The 13,220-nt window shown below is 59.7% G+C and overlaps 1 protein-coding gene across 4 annotated transcripts in view; it reads left to right on the top strand.

The window, feature by feature from the left end:
* LOC142823386 (maestro heat-like repeat-containing protein family member 7) overlaps positions 1–12,303 on the top strand; it is a 42,563-nt gene extending 30,260 nt beyond the window's left edge. For 2 of the 4 annotated variants that reach the window (XM_075914393.1, XM_075914395.1), the window contains 10 exons: positions 8,582–8,685; positions 9,001–9,123; positions 9,658–9,725; positions 9,840–9,945; positions 10,215–10,310; positions 10,476–10,580; positions 10,970–11,105; positions 11,335–11,429; positions 11,678–11,830; positions 12,183–12,303. In XM_075914393.1, coding sequence (XP_075770508.1) covers positions 8,582–8,685; positions 9,001–9,123; positions 9,658–9,725; positions 9,840–9,945; positions 10,215–10,310; positions 10,476–10,580; positions 10,970–11,105; positions 11,335–11,429; positions 11,678–11,830; positions 12,183–12,200 — 1,004 coding nt within the window. In that variant the 3' untranslated portion in view covers positions 12,201–12,303. The remainder of the gene's footprint in view (positions 1–8,581; positions 8,686–9,000; positions 9,124–9,657; positions 9,726–9,839; positions 9,946–10,214; positions 10,311–10,475; positions 10,581–10,969; positions 11,106–11,334; positions 11,430–11,677; positions 11,831–12,182) is intronic. The other 2 variants (XM_075914394.1, XM_075914396.1) reach the window with 1 other exon arrangement.
* The last annotated feature ends 917 nt before the right edge of the window (positions 12,304–13,220 follow it).

Raw genomic sequence — 13,220 nt, 5'->3', positions numbered from 1 at the left:
CAGTCACAGGGCCAAAGCCATGACGCCAGCATGGCCAGATGCCAGAACTCCTGCGGCCTTCCTACGCCCCTGGGTTTATGGCTTATTCCTGCAACTGGCAGCCTAGGGGCCCTGCCTTTGTCCTGCCGGCCTTCTGGGCCACTTCTCCCACAGAGCCCTTGCAAGCTGGGTTAGCTCCGGCCACACAGCCTGCTGCCCCTGCGGTTAGCCGTGCGGCTGGGCCCTTTCCCAGCCTGGCTCTCTCCCTGCACAAGCTGGTCCAATACGAGATCCCCGGCCCTGTCCCTGAGAGGTGCAATGGCTGGGCTGGCTCCGCGGCGCGGGTAGGGCTGCCAGTGTCTGGCACTGAACCGGACAGTCCGGTAGCTGGACTTTGTGTCTGGGAAACAAATAGAGAAAATACTGGCTGCATAAAGTGAGAGGGGAGGAAGAGATGTTTTCTGGGTTCCCACTGTGTGTGTGGGGGGGGGGGGCAGGGCTGAGGTTTCCATGCCCATAAGCAGGACAACAGAGATTTCTCCCTGCCTGCTCCTCTTGGGAATGTCGGGGGAGATTTCTCTGGGGGCCGAGGTACCGGGAATTCCCCAGCTCCCCTGAGTGCGGCAGCTCCCCACAACCGTGGCCCCGACCCCACTTACCGTCCACGTTCTCCTGGGCACTGGGTACTGCAGGGAGCATCTGACCTCCTGGCTCAGCTCAGCCTCAGGGCGGGAGGACTCCAGCCGGGTGCGGCTCCCCCCCGGCCTGCGGCTGGACAGGACACAGCAGGGAGCGGTGACCCCGTCTCCCATCGCAGCCTGGCCCTGGGAGCTGGGCCCGATGTGGGAGGGGGCAGGGGCAGCCCTCACCAGCCATGGAGAGAAGCCGGGGGGAGGGAAAATTGACCATGAGCCCCGAACACCTTGTTCCACCCGGGTCTGGCAGAGGGAGGGTCCGTCCGTGGGGCACAGACTGACAGTTAGTCAGGGATGTGGGTTAGGAGGTGGAAAGGGGGCTCTACGTGTGGGGCACAGACTGGAAGTCACGGACCTGGGACAGGTGCTGGAACGATGGGCTCTCTAGGGCACAGACTGGCAGTCAGGGATGTGGGGCAGAGGCTGGCAGAGGGGGGCTCTGTCTGTGGGGACAGACTGGCAGGTAGTTAAGGAAATGGGGGACGGGGTGATGGGGGGGCTCTGTGGGGCACAGACTGGCAGTTAGTCTGGTCCATGGGGAGGTTGATGACTGATGACAGGAGACTAGCTGGTCTGTGGAGGTGTCGGGGGGGGGGAGTTTCTAGGATGCGGGAGATGGGGGTGGGGTTTGGGCAGGGGGGCACAGGCAGTGGTGGGCTGTGTGTGCACTGATGATACAGGATGCAGTTAACAGGTAGAAAATCTTCACACCTGGCAGCTGGACCAGCTGATGAGATCTGTGGTGCTGCCTTTGAGCATCCCCTCCGGGAGCAGGTGGGGCTGTTGGATTCACTAGTCCGATGAGGCACTCGAGGGACAGGGCCAGCTGGGCCCCAAGCTCCCTAGGGGGGGCTGTGCTGAACTGGGATGGAAGGGAGGAGACAGGGCCCCATCAGTGTCCTGCTCCCAGCTCCCAACCCCCCTGGGCCAGGCGCCTCCCTCCCCACGTCCCTCTGCTGGAGCCACCGGGGAGCGGAGTTAACGAGACCCCCAGCTCCTGGGGAGAAGGGCGGGGGCAGGGCCCCCCATGGGGACTTGCACCCCCAGCTGGTTTTGCAGGGTTTGGACTGGACAGAACCAGCCCCTTCTCTGAGGCCTCACCATGCTCCCTGCAGCCCTCTTCTTCCCCCAGCCTCAGTCACTTGCCCCAGGCTGGGGTAGGGTTTGGGGAGAAGGCCCTGTGCTTGGAGTGTAGGAGGGGCTCTGGTCCTAGCCCAGGGTGGGACAATGGGGTCCAGGAAGCTCTTCAAGTTGCAGGCTCTGGCACTGAGTTTGGGTGCAGGGAGACTCGTATCTGCAGCAAGAGGCTGGTCTCAGGGCTGGGACGGGGGTTCAGAAAGCAGGCTCCGGCTGGGCTGTTGAACTGCGATGGCTTCCCATGGGAAGCAAGACTGAAGGGAAAAACAACTGAGGAGAGTTGGAAGTATTTCAAAGGGACGTTGTTAAGGGCCCAAAAGCAAACAATTCCGCGGTGTAGGAAAGATAGAAAATACAGCAAAAGACCAGCTTGGCTTAACAAGGAGATCTTGCATGATCTCAAAATAAAAAAGGAGTCATATAAAAAATGGAAACTAGGACAAATAACAAAGGATGAATATAGGCAAGCAACACGGGAATGCAGGGGCAAGATTAGAAAGGCAAAGGCACAAAATGAGATCAAACTAGCTACAGGCATAAAGGGAAACAAGAAGACCTTTTATAAATACATTAAAAGCAAGAGGAAGACCAAGGACAGGGTAGGCCCACTGCTTAGTGAGGAGGAAGAAGCAGTAACAGGAAACTTGGAAATGGTGGAGATGCTCAATGACTTCTTTGTTTCGGTCTTCACCGAGAAGTCTGGAGGTGTGCCTAACGTAGTGAATACAAGCAGAGAGAGGGTAAGTTTAGAAGATAGGATACACAAAGAACAAGTTAAAAATCACGTAGGAAAGTTAGATGTCAGCAAGTCACCAGGTCCTGATGAAATGCATCCCAGGATACTCAAGGAGCTGATAGAGGAGGTATCTGAGCCTTTAGCTATGATCTTTGAAAAATCATGGCAGACAGGGGAGATTCCAGAGGACTGGAAAAGGGCAAATATTGTGCCCATCTATAAAAAGGGGAATAAGAACAACCCAGGAAACTACAGACCGGTCAGTTTAACGTCTGTCCCAGGGAAGATAATGGAGCAGGTAATTAAGGAAATCATATGCAAACACTTGGAAGGTAATAAAGTGATAGGGAATAGCCAGCATGGGTTTGTGAAGAACAAGTCATGCCAAACTAATCTGATAGCTTTCTTTGATAAGATAACGAGCCTTGTGGATAAGGGAGAAGCGGTGGATGTCATATACCTAGACTTTAGTAAGGCATTTGATACGGTCTCGCATGATATTCTTATTGATAAACTAGGCAAATATAACTTAGATAGGGCCACGATAAGGTGGGTGCATAATTGGCTGGATAACCGTAGTCAGAGAGTTGTTGTTAACGGTTCTAAATCCTGCTGGAAAGGGATAAGAAGTAGAGTTCCGCAAGGGTCTGTTTTGGGACCCATACTGTTCAATATCTTCATCAATGATGTAGATATTGGGATAGAGAGTACGCTTATTAAGTTTGCAGATGATACCAAACTGGGTGGGGTTGCGACTTCTTTGGAGGATAGGGACATAATTCAAAATGACCTTAGCAAGTTAGAGAAATGGTCAGAGGTAAACAGGATGAGGTTTAATAAAGAGAAATGCAAAGTGCTCCACTTAGGAAGGAACAATCAGTTCCATACATACAAGATGGGAAGCGACTGTCTAGGAAGGAGCATGGCGGAAAGGGATCTAGGGGTCATAGTGGACCACAAGTTGAATATGTGTCAACAGTGTGATGCTGTTGCAAAAAAAACAAATATGATTCTAGATTGTATCAACAGGTGTGTTGTAAGCAAAACTCGTGAAGTCATTCTGCCGCTCTACTCTGCACTAGTTAGGCCTCAGCTGGAGTACTGTGTCCAGTTCTGGGCACCACATTTCAAGAAAGATGTGGAGAAATTGGAAAGGGTACAGAGAAGAGCGACAAGAATGATTAAAGGTCTAGAGAACATGACCTATGAAGCCAGGCTTCATGAACTGGGCTTGTTTAGTTTGGAAAAAAGAAGATTAAGGGGGGACATGATAGCGGTTTTCAAATATCTAAAAGGGTGTCACAAGGAGGAAGGAGAAAATTTGTTCCTCTTGGTTTCTGAGGACAGGACAAGGAGTAATGGGCTTAAAGTGCAGCAGGGGAGGTTTAGATTGGACATTAGGAAAAAATTCTTAACTGTCAGGGTGGTCAAATATTGGAATAAATTGCCAAGGGAGGTGGTGGAATCTCCTTCTCTGGAGATATTTAAGAACAGGTTAGATAGACATCTGTCAGGGATGGTGTAGACGGAGCTTGGTCCTGCCTTGAGGGCGGGGGGCTGGACTCGATGACCTCTCGAGGTCCCTTCCAGTCCTATTATTCTATGGTTCTATGGCTTCTGGTGCTTCAGCAGTGAGGTTAGGGAGGCTTCCTTCGGCCCGGGCCCTGCACCGCTCCGGACAGCCACTAGCATGATGCCATTCGATGCCCCTCCTCTACACGCACTGAGCCCACAGCCGCTACTGGCCACCGTTCCCCGTTACTGATCAGTGGGGGCTGCCGGAGCGGTGTCTGCAGCAAGGACAGTGTCTGGAGACCCCCCCAGCAGTGACTTTCTCTGGGGTGGCAGGGACATGCCAGCCCTTCCAGGAGCAGCAGTTACCGTGGGGTGTGTCTACACTTGCTTCCTCTTTCAGGAGACAAATGCAAATGTAGACATGCAGAATTGGAAATGAAGCCAGTATTTAAATATCCCGTGCTTCATTTGCATATGTGCACAAGCTCTGATGGCCATTTTAACCATAGGGCTTTCTTGCACAACAAATGCATGTTGCCTGTTTACACTGGCCTCTTGAGCAAGAACAGTTGTGCAAAAACATGCTGCCTGTCTACACTGGCCGTGTGTTCTTGCACAAGTACCCTGATGTTCTACTGTATGAAATCAGGGCTTCTTGTGCAAGAACTATGATGGTCCCGCTCAGGAATAAGCCCTTTTGCACAACTGTTCTTGTGCAAGAGGCCAGTGTAGACAGGCAACATGAATTTCTTGCGCAAAAAAGCCCAATGGTTAAAAGAGCCGTCAGAGCTTTCTTGCGCAAGAGAGCGTCTACACTGGCATGGATGCTTTTGGGCAAAAGCACATCTCTTCCACAAAAGCACAGGCCAGTGTAGACGCTCTCTTGTACAACTACTTTAATGCAAGAACTCTTGCGCTAAAGAGTTTTTCCGCAAGATTATGCCAGTGTAGATGTAGCCCCGCAGTAGTTTAAGACTTGGGGCATTTGGAAAAGGAGGGGGAGCTACATGTGTGCGGGGTGTATTGTTGCCCTCTGCTGGATGGACTGTAAATGATCAATGTATGTATCATATGCCCTATAGTGCTAACAGTTAATGGGGATTCTTCTCTAGCTCACGCCTGGCATTTTCTAAAGTAATATATACCTGTGTGTGTTTGTGTGTGTGTGAGAGAGAGAGAGAGAGCAAGTGCTTGGGGGCTCCCTCATGTCTCCTCCCTATCCTGATCTGCTTGGCTTCAGCACAGGAAAGAAGAAGTAGTGCAAGCTGAGTGTGTTTGACATCAGGTGGAAGCAGGGCAATGGAGGGATAGTGGGGCCAAGTAGCAAGAGCACTTGGCTTCTTTTCCTGCAGACTGAGGGGGTGGGGAATGGGTTGGGCTGTATAAATCAGATGCTGCTCCATGCCTCAGTTTCCCCCTTCATACAATGCTGATGACACCGAGAATGTTTGTAAAGTGCCTTGTTGTTAGCCTATGGGGCAGAGGGGGAATCTCGGTCTCAGAAGCAGACTGGGGGGAGGTAGAACCCCACCTAGGCAGCGCTGGTTCCACTACATCACACTGCCAGACCGGTCTGAGTGGGTCCCTCTCTTGGCTGCTCCTCCCCCCAGGAGGAGTGTGTTACTCTCCATCGGCTGCAGGAACCAGTGCGACGCCTGTCCTCGGATGGTGTATTGGGATAATGTACTGACAGCTCTTCTCTGCCACCCGCCCCCCCTTCTCCTGCCGCTGCAACATCAAATTAACCCTCCTGGTCTGCCCCCGTCCTCCCTCCGGTACCAGGAGACCCCACACATGATGGGAGAGGCTGCAAACTGGGGAGCAGGGCTGAGGGCAGCAAACCAGCCCCCAGAGCCCTGCAGGGCCTGGCCATGGGTGCGGGGAAGCGGGAACTGACGTGAGGAGCATTTAGAGGTCGGGGGGGGCAGTTGTGGGGAAGGGGGACAACGGAGCCACGAGCAGGACAGGGGGTGAAGTCCTGGGAGAAATCAGGCTCCATGCTCAGCTGTGAGTTCGAGTCCCCATAGACAGAAGCGCCCCAGGGCAGTGGTGGATTCTCCGCGTGTCGATGGGTCTAGTGCAGGCCAGAGGCCTCGCTGGGATGAGCTAGGGCAAAATCCAGGGCCGGGGCCGGACAGGAGCCCGTGAGAGGCAGCGGGGCGGGTGGGAGGCTCTAACTCTTGCTCCTGGGCCAGGAAGTCCAGTGCTGGGTGACACCAAGGCCACGTCTGCACGGCAGGCATTTTGCACAAGAACAAGTGTTCCTGAGCAACAGCTTGTGGCGCGTCTACACTGTACGTGTGTTCTTGCGCAAGTAAATTTGCAGTAAAGCATCAGAGAACAGGGCTCCTTGCACAGGAGTTATTCCTCTCCCCACGATGACTAAGCCCCCTTTGTGCAAGAGCTGTTGTGCAAGAAGGCAGCATGGACGGGCACCAGGGGCTTCTTCAGCAAGACACTTTACTGGCTAAAATAGCCAGAAGAGCTTTCTTGTGCAAGAGAGCGTTCACACTGCCATGGACGCTCTGGTGCAAAAGCCCATGGCAGGGTGGAGGCGCTCTTGCACGAGACCTTTGGTGCAAGAACTCCGGCGTGAAACAGCTCTCGTGCAAGAAGCCTGCAGTGTAGGGCAGGGAGCAGCCTATGGGGCTACTGGAGCTGCTGGCTGCAGGGTGCCCAGTGAGGGAGGGGAGAGACCCCTAGTAATGGCTCAAACATCCCAGGGGGGTGGCCAGAGGCAGGACATTTGCCTGGCAGGGTGAGGTGGGGGGGCAGTGACCTCACAGGGGCTTTGGGCAGCCCTCAGCATATAAGGCAAAGGGCAGGTGGGGAGGTGATGACCTCACAGAGGGACCCACGTCTCAGGCTGATAAAAGCGGGGGGCGGGCGAAGGGGACTTTGGAGACCCCCGGTTGCTTTAGCTCTGGTGCGTCTCCTCCTCACGGTTCCTTCGCGTTCTGTGAGTTCCACATCCCGACACCTTTGTGACGAAGGTAAGAGCCCCCAGGGGTTGGATCCCGCCCGGGGCCGGCTGGGTTCCAGGCAGGCCCAGCCCTCGGTCAAGGGCCAGAAGGTGATTCCTCACCTGGGCTGCGTCCTTAGCGCCACTGGGGCTTTCTCCTGGTTGGTTTCCCTTTTCCTCCATCCCCCCACATTTCTGCTCTGTTCTTGCCTCTCCTGTGACCTTCCCCTGCTGCCCCCCCCCCCCCCCCAGCTTGTGACCCAACAGACTAGCTGAAGGACGGGGGGTGGTTTGCAGGAGCCGTGGGGCGGGGGATGCAGCCCCCATTGTGGGGACCTTGGCTGGAACAGGTCTATGCCGGTGTCTTTGGGGAGAACGCTCCACCCCCCACACCTTAGACTCTCCCCTGATTGGCCGAGCAGGGGCTGTTGATGGGCAGGAGACTCAGGGTATGTCTACACTACCCCACTAGTTCGAATTAGCGGGGTAGTGTAGGCATACCGCACTTGCAAATGAAGCCCGGGATTTGAATTTCCCGGGCTTCATTTGCATAAGCGGGGAGCCGCCATTTTTAAAACCCCGCTGGTTTGAACCCCGTGCAGCGCGGCGACACGGGGCACGAACTAGGTAGTTCGAACTAGGCTTCCTAGTTCAAACTACCGTTACTCCTCATTCCACGAGTGTAGACATACCCTCAGGTCCTTGCAGTGCCTGTGCAAGACCGAGCCGATAAGCAAGGGGCCATTTGGGGGCTGGGGGCAGTCGTTCTGGGGAGCTGGAACCCCTGGATTTTGCTCTGCAGGCTGCGCCCCAAGCTCCCCTTTGCTCCCCTCATTTGCAGCATGGCCAAACGCATCAGGCTGTGGTTCAAGAAAGCCCTGAAGATGGCCCCAGGGCCGGTGGGGAGCAGCTCCTCCGTCCCCGTGGGCGGGGAAGCTGAATCCCACCAGCTCGGGGCGACTCGCCCACCGGCCAGGCCCCCCCGGACCTGGCTCCAGAGGCGGCTGGGCAGGCGGGACCCAGCCCAGTGGGGGAGCCGGGTAGGGTGGCTCCGGGGCCTCCTCTGTGGAGAGAAACACCTGCCCCGGGAGCCCAGCCCCCATTACCACCAGGGGGCATCGCCCTGCCCGGCCCCCGGGGACCTGCCAGTCTCCGGGAGCCCCCAGCCCGTCGCTCCCCGCACCAGCCCCTGTAGCTGTGGGTCCAGGTCCGTCAGCAGCAGCGCCTGGGCCTCCAGCTGCAGCCGGGCCACCTCCCGCAGCCGCTCAGACCCAGGTGAGGGGCCGTGAACACGCTGGGCCCAGGGGCTCACCCAGTACCCGGGGGGGGGGCAGCCCCAGTGTCTGCCCCGCACCCTGGGCAATGGATGGGGGGGGCTGCTTGGCTCTCTTGTTCCTGGTGGGGGCTCTGCTGAGGGCGTTGGCAGATGTGAGGGTGGCAGGGGGATGGGTCCCTGCGAGGGGCGTGTGGGGCCCAACCTGCCCTGGGTCCCTGACATGGGGGCGCGTGACCCCTGCTGGCCGCTGGAGTCACCCTGGTCCCTTCCCTCCCGCACAGAGCCCCCCTGCGCCTCGGCGGAGCTCTGCCAGGAGCGGATGGACTCCCGGGTGGAGGAAGGGGCCTTCTACGACATCGAAGAGCAGCTCCACACCCGGGACACGGTAGGAACCTTCTCCACACGGGGGGGACCCGAGATTGTCCGGCCCCTTCCCAGCACGTCCCCCCCCCCTCCGGGAGGGGCTTGTCCCTGGGGATCCCCCTGGGGCCCCTTCTCCTGCATGACCTGGGCCCCCCAAGCTGGGGGCTCTTGTCATGCACCAGCTGGGCCCCCACAAGCCTGGGGCAGCAGTTGGGGGGGGAGTGTGGGTGCTTGGACAACCAGCAGCTCCCACCTCCACTCCTGGGAGGCCTGAGCCCTGCAGCTGTCCGTGGGGGGCAGGCAGGCCCCAGGCTCACAGACTCTCTCTGGGGTGCAGAGCCCAACCGCCCTGCAGCGGTTCCTCTTGGCCGTCACCCCCGCCTGCCTCGCCGCCCTCCAAAGGGGCGAGGACACCCTGGCGCCGCGCTGCTGCAAGGACACCATGGTGGCCAGGATCGTTGTAAGCGAGTCGCGGCGGCTGGGAGGAGGGGAGGGGATGCGAGGGCTGGACAGGGGTCTGCCTGGGCCATGGCGGCGGGTGGGGGTGCTGGAAACGGGATGGGTGGAGCCAGGAGGGCTGGAGGTGGACATGGGGTGGGTGGGTGGGGATGCTGGAGGAGGGAGGGACACAGAAATGGGGCAGGTCTGGGGTGCCGGACAGGAAGGGGGATTCGGGACAGGGAGGGGTCTCCCCGGGCCATGGGGGGCTGGAAGGGAGCCGAGCGGGCTGCTGGGGATGCGCCTGGGGAGCAGGGATGAGGAGGTTCAGAGGCTGGTCACCAGGGCAGGGAGGGGCAGGAGACGGCCTGGGGACAAGGATTGAGCTGGTCCCGGTTTGGGAGGGGGGTGCTGGGAGGGGCCCTGTGTCGGGCAGGGGGGCTACAGGGCAGCGGGAGGCAGTGGGGTTGGATCCTGCTGGGTGGGGGCGCTGGCCGCGTGAGCGTCTCTTGGGGGCCCAGCCTCACACGCCCCTTTGTCTCCTTGGGTCTCCCAGGAGATCATGGAGGACTCGCCCCCCCCGCTGGTCTTGGCCGACTGCCTCAACGCCGCCTGCAGCCTCAGGTACTGACCCCCCCCCCCGCCGACTCCCCCCAGAGCAGATCCCCTGGCCAGGGAGTGGGAAAGTCTCTGTCTCCTGCTGCTGAATTAACAGTCTCTGCCCCTCTCTCCTGCCAGCACCTTGCAGCCTCCCCTGCGGGCCCAGCTCCTGAGCCCCCTGCTGACGGCGGCTGTGGGACAGACAGTGTCTGGGGACTGGCAGCAGGAGCCCATCCACACGCAGGTACGTCCCTCCGGGCCCTGCTCCCGGGCTGGGCTGGAGCTCCAGAGAGGAGGGGGGGGGGCAGAGGGAGGGAAGAAGCTGCAGGTTTGGATCCTTCCCTCCAGGGTTCCCGTTGCTCTCCCGGGGGGCCCGTCCCTTCCATGCCCAGCCTGGGCTCCTCCCTGCTCTGCGAGGCGGCTCAGACCCTGCTCAAGGCTGCACCCCGGAGCCAGCGGGTGGCCTGGATTCCCCAACCCCCCTCTGACCCAGGGCTCCCCCTTGTCTTGCAGCAGTTCATCCGGGCCCTTCCCTACGACCTCCAGGCCCTACTGGCGAGCCTCCTCGCCGAGTCCCCAGACACCGCCCGGCTGCAGCTCATAATGGAGGTGAGCCCCGTGGGGGGGACGGGGCCATTGTCCCTGCTTCCTCGGGGGGGGGCCGAGAGAGGAGCAGTGTCAGTGACTGGGGGGGGCACAGTCCGAGAGGAGCCCCAGGCTCTGCCCAGAACCGGCACCTCCCTACGGGTCCTGACCTGTCTCTTTCCCCCCCAGCACCTGAGCCCGTGGCTGGAGTCCCGCCTGCCCCAGGAGCGAGCCAGGGCCCTTCGCAGCACCACGGCCCTGCTGGGAGTCGCCACCACCCTCCCGGGGTTTGACGTAAGTGACCTCGGAGCCGGGGGGTCTGGGGCTGCAGGGCGCGGGGCTGGGAGCGTCCCCGGGAGGCAGAGGCAGGGCCGGGAATGGGCCGGGAATGGGCCGCGTTCTCCTTTCCCCGGGGAGGGGCGACCCTGGGCCCTTCAGGGGGGCTCTTGAGGGACTGGGCCTGGGGACTGGGGAGTGGCCGTCAGTGGATCCCCTTGTTCCACCCCCGGAGTGACCCTTCAGTCGGGGCCATTGCTCAGGGTTGTCTCCTCGCAAGGCCGGCCCCGCCCCGCCCCGGGAGGTGTCTCTGTCCGTCCCCCGAGCTCAGACCCGCCTCGGCGGCCGTTTGCATGGGACGTGCAGCCCCAGGATGCTGAGGGACCCCCCCTCTTCTCTCCCCTCAGAACTCCGCCGACTGGCCGAGGATGGGTCACCACGTGGCCCAGCTGGGCCTTTTTATTTCGGACCCATCCGAAGACGTCAGCCGGCTGGCCCGGGAGGGGGTGCACAGCCTGTATCAACTCCTCCTGCACCACAGGGGTAAGGAACCCAGCCGGGACCTGGGCCCCAGGGACACCCTGAGGGTGCCGGCGGCGGGGGGAGGGGACCCAGCCCTTTTCCCCCAGACTGGCCCAAGGGGGGATGCGTCCCTCTGTGTTCCCCTTCTGCCCCCTGTGCCCCTCCATTTGCCCAGGGATGCCTGCAGGGACCCGTGGGAGGGGAAGGGCTCAGACCTGCCAGCAGAATGACCCTGTTGTGTCTCTTGCAGGCCTCAACATCCACCAGGCAGAGGACCTGTGGTGCAGACACTACTACAAAGAAAGATGGGTCCTGGCTCACAGCAACAGCGTGAGGGTGGGAGAGGTAAGGACTCGCTGCCAGGGCAGGGCAGGGCTTGGGGGTGGGGCTGGCTGGGGCCCTCGTGCGGGTAGGAGGGTCTTGGGGGCAGGAGGAAGCTGTGACCTGGGGCAGGGGTTGGGGTGCCGGGTGAGGAGAGCGTCTGGGTGCAGGGTCTGGAAGGGAGTTTGGGGGAGGAGGAAGCTGTTTTAGCCCCAGGAGTTGGGGCCGGGCTCTGGGCCGTCAGCTGAAACCTCCTGTGCTCTTGATTCCAGGTCTTTGGGCAGCTCTTCACAGCAGAGCAGGAGAACTGCTTTTTGGACAAGGCTCTGCTCGCTGCCCGCTCCCCCCTGCGGCGCCCCAGCCAGGCCGGGCTGGTCCTGGCCCACGCCCTGCATGGGCAGGCCCATCAGCTCCTGGAATACATGGTGAGCAGCCGGAGCAGATCAGGAGAGTGGGGCAGGGCCAGGGTCTCCTTCCCATCCCCTCAGGGAGTCCCCCGCCCCTTTCCTCAGGCTGCCCCCACCCCACGTCCCTGCTGGCAGAATCCCTCCTGCCCCTGCGAGCGTCCCTGGGGGTGGGGGAGGCTCTGAACACAGAAACTGTCCTAGGAGGCGGGAGGGGGCCGAGGTGTCAGGAGCTCTGGGGGGGTCAGGAGCTCACCCTGCGGGCCTGACGGGGGGTGACCAGAGAGCAGGGGGGAGGAGGGTGGAAATGCTGGGGGGGCCAGTTCCCCTGAGTCCCCAGGGATGAATGTGACGGATTCTGCTTCCCTTGCAGCAGGAAGACACCCAGTGAGAGCAGCAAGAGCTGAGGAGCCAGCAGCTGCGTCCCCCTCCCCCCAACCCTCCCAATTGTACAGAATTGTATTTACATTCTCATTAAACAATGTTTCAAAAAACATTTGGATCAGGCTTGGTCAATAATTTTCATGGGGGGGCCATTTTGGCAACTGATCAAGGGCCACATTTCTACCGAGGGGTTTGGGGTCTGGGACGGGGCGGTTGGGTGCAGAAGGGAGCTTAGGGGAGGAGCCTGCGTGCAGGGAGGGGAGGTATGATCTGGGGCGGTGGATAGGGGTGCAGGGTCCAGGAGGGGGAATGGGCGCAGGAGAGGAGTCTGGCCTGGGGGAGGGGCTCTAGAGGGGTGCAGGTCTGGGAGGGAGCTGTGACCTGGGTGAAGGGGGAGCAGAGGGATTGGGGGAGGGGGTGCGGGTGCCAGAGAGGAGTCTGGCCTGGGGGAGGGGTGTCGGGGGGTGCAGGGTCAGGGAGGGAGCTGTGACCTGGGTGAAGGGGGAGCAGAGGGATTGGGGGAGGGGGTGCGGGTGCCAGAGAGGAGTCTGGCCTGGGGGAGGGGTGTCGGGAGGTGCAGGGTCAGGGAGGGAGCTGTGACCTGGGTGAAGGGGGAGCAGAGGGTTTGGGGGAGGGGGTGCGGGTGCCGGAGAGGAGTCTGGCCTGGAGGAGGGGTGTCGGGGGGGTGCAGGGTCAGGGAGGGAGCTGTGAACTGGGTCACAGCACTAATTCGAACTAACTTAATTCAAATTACTTAATTCGAACTAAGCTAATTTGAACTAGTGCATCTAGACCTAAAAACTAGTTTGAATTAGCATTTTGCTAATTCGAACTAGCATGTCCACATTGAATGGACCCTGAACCGAGGTTAAGGATGGCTGGAAGCAGTGCCGGCAGGGCATCAGGTTAGGACTTAGAGCGTGGAGCTGCTGTCTCAGGCTAGCCGAGGGCTGTGCTTAAAGAGACCCGACCCCCACCCCGGACAGACAGTTCTCAGGGGTTCCCCGCTCGCTTGTCTAACTCGATG

Source organism: Pelodiscus sinensis, chromosome 33 (assembly GCF_049634645.1).
Source record: "Pelodiscus sinensis isolate JC-2024 chromosome 33, ASM4963464v1, whole genome shotgun sequence".
Taxonomy (NCBI): domain Eukaryota; kingdom Metazoa; phylum Chordata; order Testudines; family Trionychidae; genus Pelodiscus; species Pelodiscus sinensis.
This window is presented reverse-complemented; position numbering and strand designations above follow the sequence as displayed.